This window comes from Neofelis nebulosa, chromosome 15 (genome assembly GCF_028018385.1).
Source record: "Neofelis nebulosa isolate mNeoNeb1 chromosome 15, mNeoNeb1.pri, whole genome shotgun sequence".
NCBI lineage: Eukaryota > Metazoa > Chordata > Mammalia > Carnivora > Felidae > Neofelis > Neofelis nebulosa.
The window spans coordinates 71,834,028-71,846,825 of record NC_080796.1 but is presented as its reverse complement, the minus strand read 5'-3'; the positions used below and the strand labels follow the sequence as shown (position 1 = coordinate 71,846,825).

At 41.9% G+C, this 12,798-nt stretch overlaps 1 protein-coding gene across 1 annotated transcript in view; it reads left to right on the top strand.

Moving 5' to 3' along the window:
• Positions 1-658: 658 nt before the first annotated feature.
• LOC131495581 (olfactory receptor 10J1-like) overlaps positions 659-12,798 on the top strand; it is a 32,144-nt gene continuing 20,004 nt past the window's right edge. The window contains exons 1-2 of the mRNA XM_058700575.1: positions 659-715; positions 7,220-7,763. Of these exons, the coding sequence (XP_058556558.1) occupies positions 659-715; positions 7,220-7,763 (601 nt within the window). The remainder of the gene's footprint in view (positions 716-7,219; positions 7,764-12,798) is intronic.

The window sequence follows — 12,798 nt, the reverse complement described above, 5'->3', positions numbered from 1 at the left end:
AATCAGTCCCCTGGGATAGAGCCTCAAACTCTTTCTGCGCTGCCCTCTGTGCCCTGGAACGATTCTCAAGGGGATATCCCTGGAGTCCTGGATCAGAGGGATTTGGGAATTCACAGACTGAACGCCCGGATCTGGGGTTTCTAAAGAGGCTTCAGCTCTGCAGGAGGATCTTCTGAGGCCAGAGGAATCAATGCTCCGGGCTTTGAGCCTGTCACCATACCCCGAGCTTCCTTTAGACACTCAGGAAATGATGCACTTCTAGGCCGGGGGTTCGAGTTCTCCTCCCCGCACCCCCCCCCCCCAGACCTTGTGAAGAGTCCTCTTCTGAGTTTTTTGTTTAAAAAGTTAAGGTAGATCTGCAACTCAGAGAATTTGCCTCCTTTGCCAACTTTGCAGGAAGTAAGTGGCTGTCGGTAGAAAAACCCAGGAGAGAATTGATTTTAGACATTCTAAGCTTCTTCGTTTTCCTGTTCTGGTTTTCTGATGCTTTTCTTGAACTTTAGAGTTTCCCACTTTGCCGACTGAGCCCAGGAGCCTATAAAGTGGAAGAGACTGTTCTCCTGCCCGTAAGTAAATAATGAGGGAACCTATTAAAAATCGTGGACGGGGGAGAAAAATAAGACAACCTCTATAATCCCAGACTTGCCATCTACTACCGATGTCCCTGGTGTCTCGAGTGAATGAGGCTGAGGGTCAGGCAGTTTTCCGACAGCTGGTACCTCCCTCCCCATAACCTGAAGCTCTCGTCTGAACATTCATTCGGCGCGGTTTGGATTCAATGCGAGCGAATGGATTTGGAGACCTGTGTTTCACACCTGCTCTTATCATTACTAGAAACGTATGATAAGTGGTTCATCCTTCTGACCCTCAGATTCTCCATCGATAAAATGAGTATTTTATTTCTTTGTAGGGTAATTGCTAAACTTTAAACAATGTAGTCTGTCTTCGCAGGCTGGCAGGTATCTTAACCAGATGTTCGTTTCTCCAGTTTGGTTTCTAATGACCCCAGACAACTTTATTGCTGCGTCGGCCTCTGAGGTCTATACCCTGCCTTGACTCCTCTTACTTATAATGCTTAATTCTGGGTCAGGTTCTCTGCCCTGCTTTCGTTTGTCAGTGTAACACGGGGCATCCAGATCAGATCACTGCTTCCAGAAAAATATGCTTGGCATAATCTGTGCTGGGGGGAGGAGAGAAAGAGACACGGACGTGAACTGGGCTGGGGCTGGAGATTCTAGAGGAGGAGACGCTGTCCTTGAGATAGAAAAAGAGGAAAAAAGGGGACACCAAATCCCCCTGAGCCTTGCCTCCCACCCTCCCCCCCTCAACAAGATGTTAGTAGCTACATTAGGAACTAAAAGGAAATTGGGTAATACTTATTAAGTCCGCATCCCTTCACAGAGATACCAAAAACAACCCAGAACAAGATACAGTGACTTCCTGTTTCTTAATGTCTTCCTTAAGAAGACTCACCCGCTTCCCGTGTCAGCGTTACACCTATCGGTATCTCAGCTGGGACAGAAAGGTCCTCTAGTATTACGCCCTCTCAAGAGCAAAGGACTCGGTACTGGGCAAAGAGAGCTGGGCCCCCAGGTTATCTTTGCCGTGAACTAGATGAGTGCTATCAGGCGTCCTGCATCCTTTTGGGGATTAAGTGTCCCCACATTTCTACCCCAGAGTTACTTCTAAGTAGTAGGTGCATTATTACTTTGACAAATAAAGGAAACTGTCAAATGTAAAAAAACTCATATACATTTCTACAATCTTTTTAGAGAAAAGAGCTATCCACCAAAAGTCAGACTGAGATTTGGAAAACTAACCCAAGATCAACGGTCTATGTTGATGATAATGGTTTGCCAATACTTAGCTCAGCCACCCATGTCTTCCTATATAGTTCCATCTTTGTCCCCTGGAACCTTCTCAACTTCAGTGAGCCTGCAGATTCTCTCCCTTCCTGTCCGCCTGTCAGCCACATGTCCATCTTTTGCTTGAGTGCTTCACAAGCTCCATGTGTCTCCAATGCCCCCCTGATGGGCAAGTCACGTCCCCACCTCTCCTCTCTCCAGCTCTGAGGTCGAGATGCTCACTTGAGTCTACTGTTCTGACTTCCACCCATCGCTGTCAGTACTGCTGGAAGTACTTGGCAGAGGTTGGGGCGGGGGGGCCTCCTTCAGACCAGAAGTACCTCCAGAGTTTTCCTTATCAGTTCCTTTGACACAGGGATCAAAGGCCTGACGTACGGCAAAAATTGAGCCAAGTTCCAGGTATGTGGAAACGACCAAGTAGGATCTGTCATCAAAAAAACTTACAATCTAGTTGAAAAGTGAGATAATAAATCATTTCAATTGAATGTGACAAGTGTTATCATGTACAAATGAATGAAAGCCTGAGAGAACCAAGATGGGCGGGATGCCTGGATGGAAAGAGGGTGAGGAGAATTACCCCAAGGGAGGCTTAAAAGAAATTGAAGCTACCTTATCCCACTGCATAATATATATTTATTATGGACACTTTGGGAAATTCAGGAGACAGCAAAAATTCACCCATAAGTTTACCATGCAGAATCACACGCTACTAACATTTAGAGGATTTCCATTCAGCATCTTTTCTAGGCACATTTTCATCTAACCCAGGTAATTTTGTATATATCATATCCTGTTTTATAACTTATTTCCCATTGAATTACATAATTTTCAGGGTATCATTTAAAAGCTACATAGTACAGATTTTTAAAATACCTTATTAGTTTCTGTTTACAAATGTCACACATATTCATTTATACATATTTATATTTCTTTAGAGAGAGAGCAAGGGAGTGAGCATGAGCAAGGGAGGGAAAGAAGAGGAGGGAGAGGGAGGGAGAGGAGAAAGAGGGAGAAAGAGCGCCAAGCACAGATGTGGGACTTGTTCCCGTGACCCTGGGATCACGACTTGGACCGAGATCAAGAGTCACATGCCCAACCAGTTGGGCCACCCAGTTGCCTCTCATTTACTTAATTTTCATTTTTTTGTATACATACATATTCACGTACACGTGAATATAGAACTTTACTTTCTTTACAAAATTGGGATCATATGACTTTTACTGTTTTGTGATATTTTCCCCCCTTAACAATATCATGAACACTGTCCTTGACGTATAATTTAAAATTTTTATTGTAGAATCGGGTATGCATTAGAGTATATAAAACAAATGTGCATTTTAAGAAAAATAGCAAACACCTAGCTACCCTCTCCCCGGGCTAAGAAACTAAAGATCACTGTAAATCTAGAAGCCTCATAGATGCTCCTTTCAAATACTTCAAATACTCACCAAATAGTCACGATCATGAATTTTAGATTAAAGTACTCCCACATTTATAAAGAAACAGATTATCCCTAAATAATATATTATTTAGTCGTGCCTTCTTTTGAACATTACATCAATGGGACACACACACACACACACACACACACACACGTGTCTGTGATTGGCTTCTGTTATTCAACATTATGGTTGTGAGATTCATCTACGCTGAAGTCTGAAACTGTAACCAGTGCCCTTAGGAATCTTTAACAGGATCCGTGGACCTTTTCTGTAAAGGACCAGGTGGTAAACATGTTAGTCTCTGTGAGCCATACAGTCTCCTGCTGAAGCTACTCAGTTTCACTGCCACAGCGTGAATGCAATTTACACAACATGTAGACAAGTGGGTGTGACTGGGTCCCAATAAAGCTTTATTTACAAAACAGACCACTGGCCCCTGGGCTGTGTTTGCGCACCCCTGTTTTATAATTAATTCGTTTGCTGTTCCATAATATATTGTAGGGTTTACTTTATCCTTTCTGCTTCTCAACAACGTTTGGTTTTTTCAGGGTTGTTGTTTGTTTTGCTTCCCCTATTATAAACAAAGCTGTTTTAACTTTGTGTGTCTTTAGTTGTTCTGGATTAAATTCTAATGGTGGAATGGCTGGCTCCTATAGGGCTGTTGGTTTGCAACTTGAACAGGTAATGCCAAACTGTTTTCCAAAATGATTGTGTCAATTCGCTGTCCTTCCAGCAGGGAACCAGAACCTCCAGTGCTCTTTATTTGTGATAGCTTTGACTTTTTCGCAGCCTGATCGGTGTGAAATTGTGGTCTGCGGTCTATTTTCCCCTGGCTACTAATGACGTTAAAAATCTGTTCACATGCCATCTGTGCGTCCCCTAATATGGGATTCCTATACACTTGCTAAATCTATCATTATATTAAGCTGATCTTTTTTTTTTTTTTTCCTTTTTGGTGTTTCAAACTCTAGATACTCTAGATACTAGTGTTTTATTTGTGGTTTTTTAATATATATATTTACTTGTTCCCGCCCCTTTTTCTTGTACTTTATTTTGAAACATGGAAGCTAATGTTTATGTAACAGAATGTATCATTATTTTCCTTTATGTTTTGTATCTCTTACCCAGAGCTTTATAAACATTCTCATATATGATCTGCTAAACGTTTCATAGGGCGTTTTGCTTCTTCCTAGGTTTTTTAATACATTTGAAATTAATGTTTTTATGGTGCGATCTAATTTCGTTTCCCCCCATACAGATAGGCAATAATTCCAAGATCATTGACTAATCCACCAACCTACAGTGCCAGCCCTGGCATGAAGAGTTCCCATATTTCAGAGCTCTGTTTTCTTCCACGAGTGTGACTCTTCACCTCTGTGCCAACACCACACCTTCTTAATGACTGGTGCCTAATAAGTAATAATATTTGAAAGGCCAATCTTCTGTTCTTCAAGAGTGTTTTGTCTTCTCTCAGATCTTAGTACATTCATATAAATTTTAGGATCAGTTATGAAGCTACCAACCAACCAACAGCAATCCATCGGAGATTCTGATTGAACTCGACTGATTTGTCAACCACAGATCTAGGAACTCATAGATTTCTGATGAATTGGAATCTTCATAATCTTAGATCTTCCAACTCATCAGTGGGGTCCATTGTTCCATTACTTCAGTTCTCTTTAGTGTTCCTCATTAAGGTTTTGTAATTTTCTTGGTGAAGGCCTTTATTCCTACGTACTTGATATTTTTAAGCTATTATAAATGACAGCCTCTTTAATTTGCTATCAGTTTGTTGAAGTACAGAAATTCAATGGATTTCTATAAATTTTGTACCAGAAAGCTTGCTAAACTCTCTTAATAATGTTTAATTTATCAGTAGGTTCTTTTGGATTTTCTGTGTGCACAAGCACATCATCTGTAAAGAGTTTCTTCCTTCTCAATCCTTATGTCTTTAATTTCTTTTTCGTGGCTTACTGGGTTGGCTAGGACGTACAGTTCAATGTTGAAGGAGGTGGATAAAGCAGGCACCCTTATCTCATTCCCAATCTCACAGAGAATCCTTTAGTATCTTACCTCGAAGTGTATGTTGGCTGAACTTCTGTACACATGCTTTACCAGCTTAAAGAAAATCTTTTATTCTTAGTTGGTTCAGGGTTCTTCTTATAAGTAGACACTCAATTTTAAAAATGCCTTTTTGGCAGCTGTTGAAATAATCACATGACTTTTCCCCTTTAAACAGTCTGAGGAAATACATTATTGGATCATTTTAATGTTAAACAAATTTCGCATTCTGAAACAAAACCACCTTGGTCATGTACCCATTTTATACATTGCTGGATTTGGCTTGATAACAATTGCTTAAGAGTTTTACACCTAGATCCGTGAGATCGGCCTGTTAAATTTGTCGTCAGGATAATTCCAGCTTTGTAAAAGGAGGTAAGGAGGACTTCTTCTTTACTACCTAACATAGAAATCTGTTTCGTATTGAAATCAGCTTATCTTGTAATGTTTCATAGCACTTACTGGTAAATTTACCTTGTCCTAGAGATTTATTTATAGATTTTTTTCACTGCTTTTTCTGTTTTTAATTTTTTTATGTTTATTTATTTTTGAGACACAGAGAGAGACAGAGTGTGAGCAGGGGAGGGGCAGAGAGAGGGAGACACAGAATCCGAAGCAGGCTCCAGGCTCTGAGCTGTGAGCAAAGAGCCCGACGCGGGGCTTGAACCCACAAACCGTGAGAGCATGACCTGAGCCAAAGTCGGATGCTTAACCGACTGAGCCACCCAGGGGCCCTATTACTGTCTTTATTTCTTAAAAAAGTTTTCAGGTTTTCTACTTCTTGATTCAAAGTTGATAATTTTTTTAGAAATGTATCCGTTTCATTGAAGTTTAGAAATATATTGAGGTAAAGTTGTTCATAATGTTACCGTTCATCTTTCTGTGTCTGAAGCTTCTGTAACAGCGTCCCTTCATTTATTCATAATCCAGTTTATGTCTTCACTTGTTTTTCTTGATCAGATTTTCACTAGGAGTTTACCTAAAGTTTACCTTTGTAGATCTTCTATATTTTATCATTAACATCTGTTTCATCATTATTCATTTTGTTTTTTTTTAATTTTAGAAAAAGTGTGCACACAAGCAGGGGAGAGGGGCAGAGGGAGAAGGGGAAGGAGGGGGGAGAGAAGGGGAGGGGGGGAGACAGAGAGAGAGCGAGAGAATGAATGAATATGAGAATCTCAAGCAGGCTCCATGCTCAACGCATCTGGGGCTCAGACTCACAAACCATGAGATCATGACCGGAGCCAAAACCAAGAGTCAGACGCTCATCAGAATGAGCCACCCAGGCGCCTGTTTTTTCCCTCCTACTCTGTTATTTTTATAACTTCTCAGGATGAGTTCTCATCAATTTTCAGTTTTAAAAAAACAAGCATTTTCCATGATAAACTTTCTTCTGATAATGTTCTGAATGCACAATGCACGTTCTGCTACGTGGTTCTTCCATTACTATTTAATTCTAAAAACCTCCTAACTTCCGTTTTAAGTTCCTCTTTGAACTATAGATTTCCAAACATTTCCAATTTTTCAAGCTTTTTTGTGTGTCTGTCTCATAGTCTCTAACATAATCACACCGTCCCCTGAGAATGTGGTCAACATTTTAAGAAAATCTAGACCAACTTCATGGGCCATCCACAGGGTCAGGTGTCCTTGCAAAGAATGCTTTCCCTCAAACTTTCAAATACTGTTGCTCAGATTTTTGATATCTTTACTTCAGTTCTAGGACCGAGTCTTCCACGCCCCTGGGAAAGGCGGTTGATTCATGAAGTTTCGAACCTGTTTTGAGCTACTGAATCTTTGCTCTTGACAGTGTGCCCACCAGGGGACGTGGTGGTCTTTGGTGCAAAGGGATAGTGTCAACCTTCTCTTTACCCTTCTCATCTGACGTCCTCAGTGAAGACAGCCAATCACACAGAGGTGAGGGGGTTTGTTTTCCAAGGTTTCTCCAACTTCCGAGAACATCAACTCATACTGTTTGCCGTGTTTCTAACCCTGTACCTCTTAACTCTGGCCGGCAATGTCATCATCGTGACTATTATCCGTGTTGACCACCACCTCCACACCCCCATGTACTTCTTTCTAAGTGTTCTCTCCACATCAGAGACTTGCTGTTCCCTGGTCATCATCCCACGCATGCTTTCCGGCCTCGTGTGTCTGAGCCCGTCCATCTCCCTGGTGGGCTGTGGGACTCAGCTCTTTTTCTTCCTTGGCTTTGCCATCACCAACTGCCTCCTGCTAGCAGTCATGGGGTTTGATCGCTACGTGGCCATCTGCAACCCACTTCGTTACTCAATCGTCATGAATTGGAGGGCCTGTACCATTCTGGCGTCCTCGGTCTGTGCCTCGGGGTTCTTGCTCTCTCTGGTTCAGGCTGTGGCCATCTTCCGACTGCCTTTCTGTAACTCGCTGATTGAGCACTTCTTCTGTGATGTTCGACCTGTGTTGGATTTAGCCTGTGTTACTCCAATCGTTGATGATATCTTGACCTTAACTGTAAGCCTCTTGGCCATCACAGCCCCTGCCACTTTCCTCCTCACCTCCTACGTCCGCATCCTCTCCACCATCCTCAAGATTGCCTCAGCTGAGGGCCGGAAGAAAGCCTTTGCCACTCGCTCCTCCCACCTCACGGTGGTCATTGTCCACTATGGCTGTGCTTCTACTGCGTACTTCAAGCCCAAGTCAGAGAACACCAAGGATCAGGACCGGTTAATCTCAGTGACCTACACCGTGATAACACCATTGCTGAACCCTGTGGTGTACAGTCTGAGAAACAAAGAAGTCCACGATGCTCTGAGGAGAGTGGTGGGGAGGAAATCCCTTCCCTAAGATGAAATCTCTACCCAAATAGGCATGCGTCTCTTCCGCATGGGAGCTTATAGGTAATGTTACACGGCCACGGCTTCAAGTGATTGGCGAAATCTCACTCCTCGCAGCCAGGGCCAGAGCAAAAGTGAGGCTGGGGGCCGGCTTCTAATAATCGACTCTTACTTCCTCAACCTCTTTGTTAACATAACAAAAACATAAGTCACTCTGCAGGCCTGTGAACAGTTGCCCATTGGCCCTATTCCAGGAGATAACTACAAGGTCAGAGCGTGATCTAGTGTTCATCTCAAAAGCTTCCATTTAAAATGACCAGTCCACTCCCCTGAAGTATAAACCACTTTAAAATCACACTTGACTGAATCTTCTTTTAACATAAACTGGATGCTTGAACCAGTGGTTATTAAAATGGAGACTGGGCCAAAAACTGATCGCCTTGTGTTTTAAGAAGATAAGGGAAGCAAAAAGAGAGTTATCTTTCAGGAAATGGGTTTGGGATGAGCTAAAAACCTTCTAGAGAGGAGGTTTTCTAGCAACACCCTGCAAGTTTCCTGTAACTCACATGTGGGGCTTCAAGGGAAGGGAAATTGGGGGTGGAGAAGGGAATTTACGCACCGGGGACTCCTAACCACGTGTGAGAGTCGTGAAGCTCTGGCCAGAGAAACAGCGCACATGCCTGGGTCTGACCCTTTGCTTCCTCTGGCTGAACACAAGCTACACAAAGAAGTCCTTGTGGGGCTGACAGCAATGCCCCGCCCCCATGGACAGGATGACCAAGGGGCTCAGAAGAAGAGCCGACAGATGGCTCAGGGAGCAGACTGCTCAAAGAACGCTGTGAAATCGAGTAAGAAGAAAGAAAAATGACAGGCAGATCCAAATGGGAGCTTCCAGTGAGAGGAGAGTAGGAGAAAGCAGAGGGACCAGGGGACGGTCAGGGCAGGGGGCAGGAATTCAGAAAACGTCCCTCACATTGGGTCTTGAGCCCTTCACAAGCCCAGTCACAAAGGCAAGGAAAGAAAGCTCAATGAAAATATGAAAAAGGGTCAACAAAATATCTTTCTGATATATTAGGTTAATATTATTACTCCTGGAAAGCTAAAAAAAAAAAAAAAAAAAAAAAGTCAACAGTAAAGGATTTTTGACACGAAACTTCCATAAAAACAAAGCAACTGAGTTAGACGTGTAATGATGAAAGACTATTCACCATTTTTCGCTTCAAAAATATATAAAACAATGAGGGTGAACTTCAGACTCAACTTGTGAGACGAAATAGGTGTTGAATAACACGGTGATTAGCAGTTGTAATTGCTGAGCAAGTCAAAGTTACTCTCCTGAGCTATTTGTAAAGAGACACAATAAACACATGAGTACACAGTACTCTCATTGCAAAATATTTCTGAAATGCAGAAATATCAAAAGGTGTTAAGTGATTATGAATTTAAACCCAACGCATGCGGGTGCATAAACACCTAACTTTTAGAAGTTCTACAATTCAATCTATTTGGTCATTCTGAGCTCCCAATCGGACGGATAAAAGAAAAGGCCTCGAGTCCTTTCCATGCACACTGGGGCAATTTAGTGAATAAGTCACCTTATGAGTAAACATAATTGAATTCAATTCCTGCTCCCCCCTTTTTCCCCATTCTCCTCAGGGTGAATCAGTCAAGTTCTGCTCAAGGCTTCTAGTCTCCTTACCACAGAGGAGGGAACTATAGTCCCCGGTCACTTCTAACTGCTCCTCGTTGGATCCTATGGAGATACATGACCCCCAGTGGTCATCTTTGGTGGCATCTATTTTTTTTTTTTTTAAGTTTATTTCTTTAGAGAGATGGGGTGGAGGGAGAGGCAGAGAGAGAAAATCCCAAGCAGGCTCCGTGCTCACCAGAGAGCCTGACATGGGGCTCAGTCTCACAACCATCAGATCATGACCTGAGCCGAAATCAAGAGTCAGACGCTCAACCGACAGAGCCACCCAGGTGCCCCAGGTGCCATCAACTGAGAGGACCCTGGTCTCGTGCTCTTTAACCAATGTGGTCCGTGCACCTCACCTTCCTTATGACTACTCTAGGGCCCCTGGACCTCCCTCAGCCCCTCCTTGAAGGCATCTAGGCACTCAGCTGTGCCCCTGACCCCCTAATGAAGAGGTTGATATTCAGAACCATGATTTGTAAGCTAAAAGAGGCTTTCCTCTCTAGAAAAGTTTGCTGAAGTTAAAAACTGTTTCGGCTTTTAAGACAAATGCTTTAGTTAAGAGTTTTAAAAAAAATCTTTTTGAAATTCAATGGATTTTTTTTTTTTCTGGGTTCTTTCAGGTTTACCCTGGGGCGAATGAAACTCCTGTGAAATGAAGAATGGGAAATGCAAAGACAAGGCAGGATTTTTATTCTGTCGCATTTATGTGTTTATTCCGTGTGTCCACAACAATAATTATCATGGATTTTTTTTTTTCAACTTTTTATTTACCAGAGCTAGTTATTTGCCATTCTTCTTTAGAATTTTTTTTTTGGGATGTTTTGCTTCGCATAAGTCTTAGAAGCAGTCTGTTCAATTTACAACCCACCCTCCCCCACCCCAAAGGCACACAGCATTCTCCACACGGTTTAACACACACAAGCAAATCACACTCCAGCACTATTTTACGGGAATCCTACCACATTTATAATTTATGGAAAATTGACATCTTAATGATCTTGAGTCTCTGTATTCAAAAACATAGCGTTATTCTCCATTGGCTCAAGTCTCCTTTGGAATCAGGAACTTTAACATTTTTCTATATTTTTTCCCTAAAACTTCTATAGTTTTCTGTTTTACATTTAGATGATCTGTTTTGAGTTAGTTTTAAGTTTATTTATTTTCGGGGGAGGGGGGAAGGGGCAGAGAGAGAATCTCAAGCAGGCTTTGTACCACCAGCACTGAGCCTGATGGAGGGCTCGATTCCACCAAGTGTGAGATCACCTGAGCTGAAATCAAGAGTCTGCTTCTTAACCAACCGAGCCATCCAGACGCCCTGAGTTAGTTTTGTTTCAAGTTTAAGGTTGAGGTCAAAGTTTGATTTTTGCTTGCAGATAACTACTTACTCCAGGCCAATCTTTAAAAGCAATCATCTGGGGCACCTGGTGGCTCAGTCGGTGAGGCATCTGACTTTGGCTCAGGTCAGGTCATGATCTCGCGGTTCGTGGGTTCGAGCCCCGCGTCGGGCTCTGTGCTGACAGCTCAGAGCCTGGAGCCTGCTTCAGATTCTGTGTCTCCCTCTCTCTCTGACCCTCCCCCTCTCTCTCTCAAGAATAAACATTAAAAAAATAAATAAAGGCAATCAGGCTCCACTGAACTGAATGTTCACATTCGTCAAAAGTCCGTTGAGCATATTTCTGTGGATCAGTTTCTGGGTTTCTTTCTGTTGCAGTCAGTGTCTATGCTTTCCACTACTGTACTGTCCTGGTTAATGCAGCTTTAGAGCAAGTCTCAATATTGAGTCAAGTGAGTCCTCTTATCCTTTGTCAAGAATGTTTTAATTACTCTAAGTCTTATGTATTTCTGTATCAATTTTAGAACAAGCTTGTCTATGTCTATGAAGCACGTCGTCGGGATTTCATAGGAATTGTATCAAATCTATAGATCAAGTTAAAGAGAACTGACATCTTTATGATGTGGAATCTTCCAGTCCACGGACACAGTAGGTCTCTCCATTTATTTAAGTCTTCTTTGATTTCCTTTATCACCATTTTGTAACTTTCAGCATGCAAATTTTACACACATTCTATACCTGAGCATTTCATTTTCTTAGGAGAAATGGTAAATGATATCATGCTTTTAATTTTGGTTTCCATACCTTCAGTGTTAGTTTACAGAAATGTGTTGATATTGTGTGTTATGACCTTGCTTAAGTCACTAATTTTAGGAGTTTTGGGGGTGGGGTTTGGTAGACTCTCTGGGTCTTTCTATACAGACGATTAGGTCATCTGTATAAATGAGGACGGTTTTATTTCTTCCTTTCTGATCCGTATGCCTTTTCTTTTTCCTGCCATATTGCACTGACTAGAACTTCCATTACTATGTTAAATAAGAGTGGTGAAAGCAGACATCCTTGCCTTATTCCTAATGTTGTGGGGGTGAAAGGGGGAAACCATTCAGTTTTTCACCATTAAGTACAGGTTTTTCAGATATGCTTTTTATCACATTGAGGTAATTTTCCTCTATTCTTGCAAAGAATTTTTGTCATGAGTGCTGGATTTTATCAAGTGTTTCTTTGTAGTTGATGTCATTATATGATCATTCTTCTTTCATCTGTTAATATGGTGGATACCATTATTTGATTTGTGACCATTGATCTAGCTTTGCATTCCTAAAATAAATCCAACTTGGCCACGGAGTGTAATTCTTTTTATACATTGTTGTATTCAGTTTCCTCATATTTTGTTAGGGATTTCTGCATCTAAGTTCCTGAGGGATACTTATCAATAGTTTTATCTGTACAGGCTTTACGTGGTGTAACAAGGTAAGAGTGGCCTCATAAATTATGAACTCCTAAAGTGAGTTGATCAGTGTTCTATCCTTTTCTGGAAGAGATTGTTCATATTTGGTATTGATTTTTCTTTCAATGTTTGGTAGAATTC